The 14,101-nt window shown below is 29.1% G+C and overlaps 1 protein-coding gene across 1 annotated transcript in view; it reads left to right on the top strand.

Annotated features, from left to right (window-relative positions):
• Positions 1 to 14,101, top strand: part of LOC134835644 (cytoplasmic polyadenylation element-binding protein 2) — a 170,447-nt gene that overhangs the window by 32,102 nt on the left and 124,244 nt on the right. Inside the window, exon 2 of the mRNA XM_063850562.1 lies at positions 8,394 to 8,496. Within this exon, the coding sequence (XP_063706632.1) occupies positions 8,394 to 8,496 (103 nt within the window). The remainder of the gene's footprint in view (positions 1 to 8,393; positions 8,497 to 14,101) is intronic.

The following is a 14,101-nucleotide window of genomic DNA, read 5'->3' as shown; positions in this document are numbered from 1 at the left end:
CCTTCTCCACTTCTGTACACTACGTCTGAACGTGAGGGGAAGAATTTAAATGTAACAGACTCAATTTATTCCATGAATGTACAAAGGAATTGAAAACTTTTCAAACATCTGCAAAAGAATCTGTAGTTTACAATCATCATTATTTTTATTATTATAATGCAACTTGTTATTATTATTATAATAATGACGATGGTGCAAGTAAACACTTTTCAATAAAAAAAATCAATGAATGATTCTTTGTCAGAATTTTAATTAAAAACATATTTCTATGGTGATAAATATTAATTACTTACTGCTACTTATTGACATTTATATCCATGACGCTTTATTTCTTATAAATTATATTTCTACGCTAAGAAAATTTATGTTGCAGGAAATTTAATTCAAAAATAAATATCTTTAAATATTGTCTCAAAAGTCACGCTTTTAGCTTTTGATACAACTTTATGTTTCTATATCTCTAAAGCCACATTTACATCACACCTCTGTTCAAATAATGCTCTGGAAAAAAAAAAGAAAGAAAGAAAAACTTTCCGTCATATCACATTTTCTATTCTTTCTCTAATGCTCAATTGATGTTTTTGTTCTGCATAGAGTTATGTTGCGCATATATTTAAATTGTTTATGTTATGCTGATGTTTTTTTTCTTCATATTTTTGCGTGCAAGATATAATATTATAAGGGATGTCTACGTTATCATTGAAAAAAAAAATTATCCTGTATGAGTGTCTCAAGTATTTAGGTAGGATAGAAGTATTATCATTGCCTGCCTGTTTTTGTCGATACATACAGAGATATCAAGAAAAAGAGAGTGTGTTTTACAAAATAAAATGTCACTAAAAATAAAATGTTATTTTAATGTGAAAAAGTTTTATTTTATTTTTGTTGACTTTTTGCTCTTCCTCATCCATTCAAGTTTGCCTTTTGTTGTTTCTTCTTCCTCCTGCAGCGAAAAATAAACGTGCAGCACTGATATATTGAAGCACAAAATTTAAAATACAGAAGCTGCTCTTTATACACTTAACTTTCTAATGTTTTCATATGTTGCCTTATGTTACTCATGAACGCTATAAATTACACGAAATTCAGCCCAATTTTGTGGCGTTTTGTCTCAGCTTTTTTTGTCCTTTACAACACTAGTCTTGTATAGATTGGGGTGTCCTGCAAATTACTCTCAATTTTTGAGACGTGTAATATATTGAGAATTTTGATTAATTTATTTTCTACACTAAAGCATTAACACTACCTACCAAATTTTGTGTGTTAAGTAGCCAGTTTAACTGTATTTTATTGCTCTGAGACATTTTTAAAGAATTTTTTCATGTCTATATCATTTTTCCTATTTCATAACGACACTATTTTACACAAAGTTTATATGAACATTTGTCGTAAATGACTTTTAGAGCAAAATACGAGTTTTCAAACGAAAATTCATAAAAAAAAGTATCTGTCTTGCTCAAAACGTTCTCTCTGTGTGTGTCATAAAATGACCACAATAATTTCATGAGTACTCAAGTTGTGTGTCGTCATTTATTTCACTTTTTTGTGCAATCTCTTTTTTTTTATTATTCCCGAAGTCTTTATAGTTGCATCAGGATTGCAACAGTCGTTTTTCGCAGATTTCACAATGCTCTATACCTTGGAGTATTGTATATACGAAAATGCAATAAATTTCAAACATGAATGGCGAATGTTATATGCTGTTGATATTTACTATTGTTCTTTGAATGATTTACGTTCGTGTTTGTCACAAACGTAAATTGGCTCAAAGCGGAAACAATAAGCATACCAGTTTATGAGTTTTGAGTGATTTACGCAGCAAATTAGTTGATTGACATTCATGATTTTTTAATTAAGCAGAAATATTTTATATGCCTATTGTAGTTTTGAGAAGAATATTTCTTTTCAAAAGCTATCTTTTAAAAAAAAGTTAACTTTTTTTTAAATATTTCTGAATAAAAAAAAAATAAATAAAAAATTTAGTGGAAAAAGACCATTTTTGCGTTTTTGATGGTTTTTGACTTTTAAAACCTTTTTCAAGAAATTTAAAAAAAATTCCAATTTTGAAAAAAATTTTGATACTACATATTTACTATGTACTTAATCATGCCTTTAAAAAAAAATTTTTTAATTTCGAAAAATTATTTTTTAAATTATTTTTTTTACAGATATTTATAATGATTTTTTTTAAAAACTTTTTTCTTATTTTTTGGGTTTGAATTAGAATAAATAAATTATAATGAAATAAATTATTAATTAATGCATTATTATCATTATACATGAATGCAGTAAATTTAACGCCTCATCTTCATTAACTTTATATGGCAGTACAAAAGAATTGAAAGACAATTAAAGGATAATAATAAATGTTCGATGTATGCAATATAATAATAATAACAATGAAGAACATTGTTGTTTATTTAATTTCGATTCATTGATCAAAATAACATATTAGGGCAACAATGGTAGCATAGAAAACGGTTTTATGTAGAGAACACTGCTAGAGGGGCACTGATTAAATATTTAACACACTTCTGTATTGGCCGTGATACAGAGAAAAACTTATACATGTGCACGACGTGGAAAACATATTATTCTATTTAATTCAATTGAATTGCGTGTTATGTGTTTTTACCATTGTGTTATCGCGATGTACCTATATTTGTTTTGAACAATTTAAAGTGAGGAGCACAGGATATTGTTTGCGAAAAATTTGCACACGATTTTGCGCTGGCTGGCAAAAACATTATAACAAAGAGCATTTCGATCTCTGCAGTAGTGCATTTCTGTTAGCTTTGATGTTTTGCGAATTAAATTAAATATAAAATAAAATAAATAACAATATGCACAAGTTTGAACAAAATTTGGCTTAAATTTAAATTAGTTTCAAATGGGCAATTTTGAATGCGAGTTCCAACGTTTTTTTTTTGCACAGATTGATAAATAAAATGATAATAGTTTTTGCTTTAATACCAGATTAAGCTGATTTCAATCTTCTTTTTGTTTCACTCCGTAAAATTCTTCTGCGAGTGATTTGTTATCCTGTATGACCTGATCGAGTTGCAAATGTCAGCCACACCACAACATGATACACTCTTTAAAGCAGATGAAAGACGAAATAAACAAATAAAAAATTCTTGTTGCATAAAAGGGCTAAAAAAAAGTACGAAAACGATAAATTCATCATTCGGTTCAATAAATTTTCATCGTTTACTTATATGCGTGTGAGTGTGTTTGTTATTGATGGTCTGTTTTTTGCGAGTTTCCACATTTTTATACAAAAAGTTTCTAGTGCTGCGTGTATAACAAAAGTGCATGTGAAAAAATAGTTTGAAACAATAATAATAAAAAAAATGTCGAATAAAAACAAAATAAATATACAGGCGGATCAGAGAAGTGGGTTAAATTGTGTATCTACCTGTTTAAAAAAAACAATGATCAGAATTTTAAAATTGTTGGATGTTCCAATTGAAGGCTGAAATTTTATTTTAAAAAGTAGCGTGGTTAAAATATTTTTGCCAATAATAAAGTTTGACTTCACCTCAGCTCATTTAATTAAGGTTCTTTCAAAAATATTGTTTTTAATCCATTGGACTATTTGTAAAAAAATTATTGCAAAAATACTTTTGTCACAGTTCGATTTTTTTTTTTATTTTTTCACTCTTGATTTCTCAATAAAATTTAAAAAAAAATAATTTAATATCAATAACTTTAAATAAAATATATTATTAAATTTTGAAATATTTTTTTTTAATTGACAAAACAATTTAGTTTATTTGACGAGACAATTTATCAAGGAAATTTGAAAGTTAATTAACGCAAGTATTCGTTTTGACATTCTGAGATTCAAAATATCCATCTCAAAATATGTTTCAAAGATAAATAGACAAAAAAAAATAAAATATGCTCCTCGATATTATCGAGAAATCTTGTAGATAAATTCTGTAAAAAAAAGAATGTAAATGTAAATAAAAAATAGGGAGAAAACAAAATACTGTTGGTACCATACTGAAAATTTCAGGAAGTTTTTTTTTCATGTATTTTCTTTTGGTCATATGGACGTCACAAGCAACATAACGTTTCTTCGAAAAGAAAAATTGCTAAAAAGAAATGTTTAATGTTTTTATTTTGTATTGAATTTTATGTGGGAAACCTATTGAAGTTTGTAATGTTCTGGTACGCTGTTGTTGTTGTTTGTTCTTCTTTTGCCACAAAATTATTAGAAATATATTTGTTTTTTGATTATTATTATTTTGTGCAGTGAAGCTAATGATGAGGGTACTTTTTTTGTCGATTCCCAACAGGCAATACGGTTAGGCTGAAATGCGAAACATGAAAAAAAACAAAAATATATTAAAAAGTTTGATCGGCATCAAAAAGTTTTTTTTTTTTTTGAAAAGATGAAAAATAAAAAAAAAGTTAATCAACAAGTTTACTTACTCTTATTTTTTTAGTCATTAGAGAATTTGGCCATATTTTTTCAATAAAATAAGAGTCCCTCAAAAGCTGACCTAAATTACGTTCGGCAATTATTTTTTGACAGTTACATTGCGCATATCAATTAAATATGGGAGCCTGAAACGAATTTCATATGCTATTGTAGCTATTGCAATGTTCAAAATGAAAATTACTAATTGATGCGTTGAATGTCTAGCGATGCGCTTTAATTTGTAAAGCAGCATCAATTTATGACGCGAATAAGTGATTGTCAGGAAAAACATTCGGTTGGGATACGTTGGGTGACGTTTGAGTGCCAATCAATGTTGCTTTGCACTTTTTGAGAAAGATTGACGCACAACACAAAAAAAAAATTGTGACACAGAAGGAAACGATATCAAAGTGATGTGATCATTGATTGTTCAATGTTTGGCTGTTGAATTTTGTCATCGTCGTCATGTTAGAATTTTCATTCGGTACCCATTAGAAATGCATCAGTTATGTGAACATGGTGTGGGCGTCAAATTATTTCCGTCTTATATTCACTATGGAGACTCTGTTTGAATTGTCCTATGGAGAAAAAATGGGTGAGATTAATCTCTGAAGAAATCAGATCGATGAACCCTAAGGAGTCAACATGACCCCTAAGGAGTCAACATGACCCCTAAAGAGTCAACATGACCCCTAAGGAGTCAACATGACCCCTAAGGAGTCAACATGACCCCTAAGAAGTAAAAATGACCCCTAAGAAGCCAATTTGACCCTAAAGAGTCAAAATGATCCCTAAGGAGTCAAATTGACGCATAAAAGATTTTTAACTTGATTTATCTTGTTACGTTAGAGGAAAATTTGACCCCTTTTTTGCCAAATTAATCTCTCAAGTTCAATACTGACCTTTTGAAATGGAAGCTCTGCGGATTACCAACAAAAGGTACATATGTATTAAGTTCAAAGAGGATTAAGTCAATTAGATTGATACAAAGAAAAAAATATTTCAAGGGGTCTTAATTAGTCTTCTGATGGGTCAATATAATCAATTTATCAATTCAACCCATTTTTCGTCCACAGAGTAAAATAATGGCGATTTCTCTAGCTTTTTGCATGTGTTTCAATATAATCAATGAGAACAACTTCGAAATAGGTCGCATTAGAGATCAAGTGCGAAAAACTAAAAAGCTAATTTAAATGGTTTTGCACCAGTGTAACATTGTCAAAAGATTTTAAAGGCCTGAGCATTTGTAATTAAATGAATATAATTTTCGGGCCATACAAGAAAAGCGTCTGTATACGGAAAACGATTTATTGAAATGAAATGCAATCAAAATAATTTCTGATTGCTTTTTATTATTTTCTGTCGCACTCGTAATGCAATACGTACTCAGACAGATATTGCTTTTCAAAAGTGAGAGAAAAAAACAACAAAACTTTGCAGTTTGCAGTAGGTCTGTAGTTTATAGCTCCCGTTCAGAATGTATAACGTAGATTAATTACCAAATCGATTAAACAAATTTTATGCATGAACAAATATAATCTTTTATAACATTTTTCGCTCGATCATTCAAATCGAATTAGTAGGGTAATTAAGGATTCAGTTCATATGGAAGAGAAACGACATACCTACGAATGCAAGGCAGGCGATAATTATAGTCATCGACAATTGCTATGAGCAGCTCACTGCATTGGAAACGGGAGGCGTCGATCACAATTAATTTGCACGTTATTTCTATGAAATACGCCTGTTTTTTCTTTAGTCATTTACGTTTACATTTTGATGCATGAAAAATGTCACACATGTTGCGGTTATTAATTTACCCCAGGTAGATGATAGATTAATTTGAAAAAAAATTGAAAATGAATGTTATTTTTGGTCGGTTAGTCAAGTGCCAGTTATTAAAAAATTAAAAAAAAATAGGTAGATGTAAAAGAATTATGTAGGTTAACGCTTTCTCAAAGTTTCTTTTTCGTCTAAGAATCTTTGTGAAATGGATTTTTTCCCCGAAATTAAAACGGCTTTTGATCAGAACACGTCAAAGTTTCAAAAAAACTTAAAATAAGGTTAAAATCTTTTCTTGTAGTTTTTTGCATCAAAAGAATATCAGTAGCAGCAAAATAAAAAAAGTAGAATAAACCAAAAACTTTATAACCTTTATCATAACAAACATAATAACGAATTCTGTGAACAAATAACCGCACGCGTAAGACTTTATTCATTTGCATGCACAGAAATACTTTGTGTACTTACACATTTTTATGATTGTTGTTATTTTTGTTGAATTGTTGAAAAAATAAATTTTCAGTACTCTTGATGAGCTGCTTTGAATACAAAAAGTTTGTCTTTTGAAATCAACCTCAAATCCACAGACATATATTGAACACAAAAAAAAAACAGACAGTAAGAAAAAGTTTAAATAGAAAACGGTAGAGAAATTGCATTTCAAAACTGAAACATTTAAAGTGAAAATTGTGGAAAGGTATGGCGATGAATGTTTTCAGGTGAAAAATTTTGAAAATATTTGATCAGAGATGGAAGAAGTTTACTTTTCTCGGGAACCAAAATTCAAAATCAGATTTTTAATTTTCAAACTAAAAACTTTTTTATTTAGGAATTTTTATTTTTTATATTTTAAAAAATATTTTTAAAGTAATTTTACAAAATCAGAATTTTCCTATTTGTTCTAAAATATTTTTTATTTATTTTTTTAAATTTCCATTTTTTTATTTTTATATTTTTCAATGAAGAAAATACAAATGCTAATTTACTTGTTTAATAAGTTCCTTTGTTTCAACGTTCGAAAAGTGACACATTTAAGAATTGTTTAATACAAAATATTTGAATAAGTTACAGCAACAAACACTTCCACAAAACAGATTGACACTTGCTCTATATCAAAGTGAGCACGTCTAGTTGTTTGATAAAAGAAAAAAAATAAAACTTGTAAAATAGGTAGCTGCTAGTGAATAATGTTAACATGTTTTACAATAGAAAATAAAAAAGACAGGCTTACAATCTAACAATAATAAAAATTAAAGTTTACAATGTTCATTAGGTTTGTATTCATATGAAAAACATATTTAAAATGTTGTAATTTTTAGCTGAAAACTCTCATTTAAGTTTGTCCGATGCTATTTTTATGAAAATTCATTGTTATTTGAACAAATATAACAAAGGTGTCTGACAATTACAAGTCATATATTTTCCATGTACGTAGAATTTACTCCTTGAAAATGACTGTTTTGATAGAAAATAGACACGAAAGTACTCTGAATATGTTTTTTCATGCCTTTTGCTTGCTTAAATGGCAGGTTATCTAGTTTATTATTCATAATGAATTTTCTATGAGAGATGAACCAGTGGAGATGTCTGGTTATTTTAAAATATTTCAAACTGTGGAAAATAGATACATTTACTGCATGGAACGTCAACAGAGCTCATGCATCCCTAATAAATAAATTGAATTTCATTCCATCAAATTTTTATCTACGTGTGACACAGTCTCATAACTCATGTACTTAGTTCAGTTTACGTGCTTCAATGTTTAGTGCAGTATACTGTTCAAGATTTTTTTTTGCACAAATATTGACTGTTCATAGAGACCAAGTGTCTCGCCTCGTTGTTCACATTCCAAATTGAATAAATACTTTAAATGATCTCATTTAAAACGTATCCTCGGTATGCGTTAGTGTATCTATATTATGGACACTCAGTTCGTAAGCCATGCATACACTCTAATTGAATTTTTTAATTAAAAATTTATTTGAACAAAGTTTGAACGTCGACATGACCAACGAACCGACTCGACATATTTGTTTTGGGAGTAAGAGAATTCGTTTGTGTGTTGATCTTCCAAAGTGAACTACAAAATCGAGTTAATTACTATTCAATCCTTCTACAGCGTGAATACTTTGTTTGCAAACTATTTTATAACAATTTGTTTTTTTTTTGCTATCTTTTTTAGGATCGTGGCATTTCAAATGGATTGGATATGCGATCATTGGAACATTGTCTCAACGATATTATGCGTGGAATGGGAGATGCTCCGGTACCAGATAATTCAAAAGGTAAGGCTAAAAAATGTTTTTTTTCATCCAGGCTCTTGTTGTGATATTAAAATTTGTAAATTGTTATCAAAGAAATTTAAAGTAAAAAAAATTAGTAAATAGCTGAAAAAATTAATTAAAACATTTTTTGAATTAAAAATGTACGTCGAATATTTTTACATTAACCCTTTTGAAAAATAAACTCTTCATATTCAAATATTTAATAAATTTTCAAGTATTCAGCTTAAAATGACTATTATTTTTTTTGCAAATCAATTCGGGTTGAAGTTGTAGCAAAAACATTTACGGTTCAATCAAGTGCTGTCCGAACCCAATCGAGAGGTTTTACATGTAAATACCACTCCAGATGAGAATGAAAGAACAACATACCACTTGAAATCATTTTGTAAAATTTCCGGCAACAAACAATTTGTTTGAATAATTTTAATGGATGATTAACAAACATTTAATGCAAACGAATTTGAAGCGAATTAAAAGTTTAAAATCGATAGTAATGCTCCAAAAAACTATAATAAAATAAATGTATATAAGCAAACAGAAATAAAGGTCAAACCATAAATCATTTCGACAGTCGATGCTTTAAAGCCTGTGGTTGTGTATTTACATATTCAACTATTTTATATCGTCATAGAGAGAAAACTTTCATAAAGCTTTAGCTCGAAAACGATTTGCACGTCAGTACGTTTATAGAAAAACCATAAATAAATATCGTTTGTCAGGATTATTGTCAGGCATTATGCGAATAAGTGAATTAAATTATTTGTCCTCTTTTTGTTTCACTTCGATGCATTTATTTTATTGTTTCTACTCACAAATCTAAGAACTGTAAAATATACGGTTAAGCTTCGAATTAAGCACAAATTCGGTCGTTCTAAATCAAACTTAAAATTATTATCTAATTTTAGAATAAAAAAAACGAATGGACATAAAAAATTCATTATTAAATTTTGAAATTAATTAGATAATATTTTTCATACATCTTTTTTTGAAAATCACTATTTTTACCGCATTTCATTTTTTTTTGAAAAAAATGCGGTATTGTGCTCGTGATGTCGTCCGTCCGTCCGTCTGTGTGGTGTGCCACTTTAACTTTGTTTGAATTAGCAGGTTTGGCGAATTCTTTTCAAATGACAGATTTGACAGCATATTTAAAAAAATTATCCGTTGGAAATTTAAATGAATGTTTATCCGTTGTCGATGAAAATTAGTGAAAACTTCGGGAAAACTCGGAAAATTCATGGAAAATCGGAAAATCTTGAAAAATTTTAAAATGTTCAGGGGAGTCTCGCGAGTAACATGAAAAGTTGAAATTAATGAAAATCTTCAAGAAAAACTCGAAAAATCATGGAATTGAACACATTGAAATGCGGTCAAGTCATTCGTTTTATACACAAATGCAATTCATTCTCGTTTTTTTGCTATAAGTGTTTTGTACAATTAACGTTAAGTTTTGAAATTTCATCATCCTTTATTTAATTTTTTTTGTGCGTTCTGACATTTAACTTTCCAGTTTTTTTTAGTACTTTTCACTTGCCTTCTAGTCGCATTACGTCAAAAGTATGAAACTGCTTGATTTCATAAACGTCTTTTAACAAAAATAAAAAAAATAAATGTTAAGTTGCAATGCCATGCCACATCACATCATATCTTGGCGTAAAAATCACATTAACATCGTGTTATAATCATTTTAGTAAACCTTCGTATTCTACATTCATTTAAGCACCCACATCAGCTTGTTCGTCCATATCTCTTTTGTTTTGTGTTTTTCAATTGTTTTATTCCACGCTTCGCTTTTATTAACTCCCGCCTTGATTTATTCCTTGTGGCGCGCGGTGTGTGTGTGTGTGTTTGTATCAGGAAAAACTCCGTTTTACGCGAAACAAAACAGGAAGGAAAAACATTATTTTTCAAACATTTTACGCAGATACAGCGTGTTTGTTAATGGTTTGTAGCTCAAACTAAAAACATTACAGCGAGTGACCCTTCCATCATACGGTTGGCGATTTTATAATAATGATAGATGGAAGTGCATTACGTAAGTGTCGGTACGGTTTTTGTTGAAATCTAGAACAAAAGGACGCTTTAATTTATTTATTGTTGTTATTATTCTCTATAAAGAAAAGAGGAAAACATACCTTAGAACAAATTTTAATTTGCAATATAATTCACCTTTAATAAAATTAAAAATACTTAAAAAAAGAAAGAAATTCTAATATCACGTATCTCGAGTTTTTTTATTTGTAAATTGCACATGCACCTTTAGCCTACTTATTTTACTCTCTCTGTCCTTCTCCCTGTGTTTTTTATCAAAAAAAAAAAAAAATATTGTTGTTTTTCGTGCAGCAATCGCTTTTTCATTTTTTTTGTCTTGCTTTTGTTATTTTATGGAATATTTTTTATTATTATTAGTATTTTTCTTTTCTCGCTCCTTTGCAAACCCACATTTTTTACGTGTACCTACCTCGAATATAGTTTTCGATGCAAAACGTAATGCAATGGCAAAACAAAAACCTGGATAAAACCTACATTTGCGGTGATCGTGCATTCGATGGATACAATAATACAATAAAAGGAGAACGAATAATAATAATAAAAGTTTTTATTTTGCTGGTCGGCTTTTTCATTCATCTCAATTCAACAATTTCAATTCGTTTACGTGACATATCAAAATCAGCAGCTCGCTACATTTGTCGTTGTTTATTTTTTTTATGATTCGGTGGATTTTTCTCTGCATATTTGGCCAAAGTATGGTTTTGGAAGTTTTAAAATTTTGTTTTAGAACAACGACATGAAATTTCTTTGTTGAAACGAATTTTTTATACCACACTTTTTTATAAGTGGCTATTTTTTTATTGTTCTTTTGTCTGATACATTCAGGTAACTATATCACCCTTTGATTCACATGAAATAATCTCAATTTATCAGGTACATTTTGTTATGTGCTCCTTCAAGTACACTTGACTCAATTACTTTTTTTTTTGAAAAATCTGCCTGTTGGTTATCTAATCTTCGTTATATCTTTTCTAGTTTAGATTCTGGTATGAATATAGAAAAATAGACACAGAAGCCTTTGAAAAACTTATAAAAACACATACATACATAATAATAAAATGATATTTCAATAAAAAAAAAACACTTTACAGTTTTTGTACACACAAAACCTAAAACTACCAGTAAATTTTAGGAATACTAATAGGGACCGCTAGAAAGAACTAGAAAAATTTTACGAGAAACATTAGAAAGTTTAATAAAACTCAACTACCCAATAAAAAATTTTGGCCTGAGGGTCTTTAAAAATTAAGGCCCTTTAAAGTTTTCCCTATACATAATTTTCACAATTTTTGTTGTTTTTTAAGGAAAATCACTAAGAAAATAATTTTGATTGAATTTTATATTTTATGGCTCAATCATTTATTAAATTTCCTCGAAAAATATCAAAAAAATTGGGAAAATTGTAAGGAAAATTTTGAATGGTCTTAATTTTAGACCTCGCGGCCATAATTTTCCACTACACAAAAATTTTTACTAATATAGTCGAAAAACTTTAAAACAAACTTTTTGATTTCCTAGAAAAAATCCCAGAAAAAATCTAATCACGAGAGCCTTTATGCTGCCCTATTACTAAATCACTTGTGATTTTTGACACCTAGAGGGCTTTTGGATTTTGTGTGTATCGAACGTTCCAAGTTACACGAAATGTCTAACTGACTGAGGGAATGTTGTGAGCACAAAGCCTCAATACTTGAATATATTTATTTGTGTACTTTTATTTCACATTTTTCCTCTTCTCTTGTTTTTTTTCGTTATTATTATAGTTGCTGCTATCGCTCTAGTCATGGAATTGCATTTGAGTAGTTACCAACATTATTTCCTTTTTTATAACCCTCTGGCAGGACAAAAAAAGCAGCAAAATATCACATGTGAATTATACTTTTCAATCGGATTGAATTGTTCATTTTGGTGTGGCATGCCAGGACGACCAACGATGTAGATGAAATGTTTAGAAGCGCATGGGTTTTTTATTGCCCATTTTTTAGTAGCGACAATTTATTTTGCGTAAAACTGGAGACTTCTTTGAAACTGGACATAAAATTTATTTTATTACAAAATTTGGCTTGTTTATATTTTTTTTTTGTCTACGTTGAAGTCGCTATCATGAGGAGTTATAAAGAAATATTCCCATAAAATTCGCTAATCTTAAAATATATAACTTTTATTTATTGTTCATTAAATCAACTAATCCAATTACCGCAATTTATAAATATCATAAAGCGGCCTTGTAATTTTTTTTTACCTCTTAATCTGCTTTTTTTCGCTATTTTATTTTATATTTTAAAATTGATGGAAAATGTTAAAGAGTAAAATTAAAACACCTGTTCTATATTAAATTGACACTGACAAACTTTTTATATTAAATACTGCTGTTTTTTTTTTTGCTGTAATTGACCTTTTTTGCTGGAATGTCTCATTAAATATCACGACCGCTAAAATTTCATATCCGGTTAGCGATGAATCAGTCAACTGAAGTAAATTAGTTTTAAAATGTATGAAAAAAAACAACTAATGATTGTGTAATCTTCTTCCGATGTAAATGATACTCTCGCAAGCAGAAATTATACATCAATTTACAAGAAACGTTAAGTTAATTGGGAGAATGAAGAAAAAATGAAAGAGGAGTAGAAGAATTAAAACACGATGATAAGGGAGGAACATGCGATGCGGATGTTACTGAATATTTTTAAAGGGAAAATCATGCTGCCAAAAGGTACGACTAGTTTGAATCTAAAACGCAGATGTAAAAAGTATCAGCTTAGATTGAAAAACACAGCGAGAAAAAAAGTATGTCTTCATCAACCCAACGAACAAAAAAAAGAGCACAGAGAAATTTTAATTACACTGAATGCTTTTTAAAGAAACCGTTCAACAAGAAGATGAATGAGAACAGCTCTATATCAATGGGAATGTAGTGATAATCTCCACTGAGTTTTCAATTTTTCTTTTCATTTTCAATATACATTGTCAGTTTCACCTCTTTTTGTGTGTCTGTGTGTGCAATCTCTTTCTTCCTCGTTGCTCAGCGTAAAAATGCGAAACGATATCATTATTGTACCATCGTACCGGATCACGATGAAACACGAACACGAAATAGTAAAACAATATTTATTTTATGTACGTGCAAAAATGTATTTGCATTTAAAAACTATGTGTACATTCCGATTGCACTGCCACAGCTCTCTGGACGATTTTTCAGTGTTGTGTCTCACTGAACAATGTAATGGCAATAAAAAGTTCAATCAAAGGAGCGAGCAATTTCATGGCACAAAAAAGAACAAAAAATGAAAATAATAAAAAGAAAATCAGCTGGATATCATGCATGCCATATAATGTTGGTGTGGTTCGAGGAGTTTCAAGCCAAATTTTAGTAAGGAAAAAAGTTAATAATGACAGCACGAGATCTTTTATCATTTTATACGGATGACAAAACAATGAGATAATAACATCACTGCATGCACATGAAATTATCATTTTTGATTGAAATTCTGTATTTTTTTTAACTTGCAAAAAATGTCTACATAATTTGATTAAATTTAATTTATTCATTATA

This window comes from Culicoides brevitarsis, chromosome 3, assembly GCF_036172545.1.
Source record: "Culicoides brevitarsis isolate CSIRO-B50_1 chromosome 3, AGI_CSIRO_Cbre_v1, whole genome shotgun sequence".
Taxonomy (NCBI): domain Eukaryota; kingdom Metazoa; phylum Arthropoda; class Insecta; order Diptera; family Ceratopogonidae; genus Culicoides; species Culicoides brevitarsis.
The sequence above is the reverse complement of the archived record's forward strand: the minus strand, read 5'-3'. Positions and strand labels throughout refer to the sequence as shown.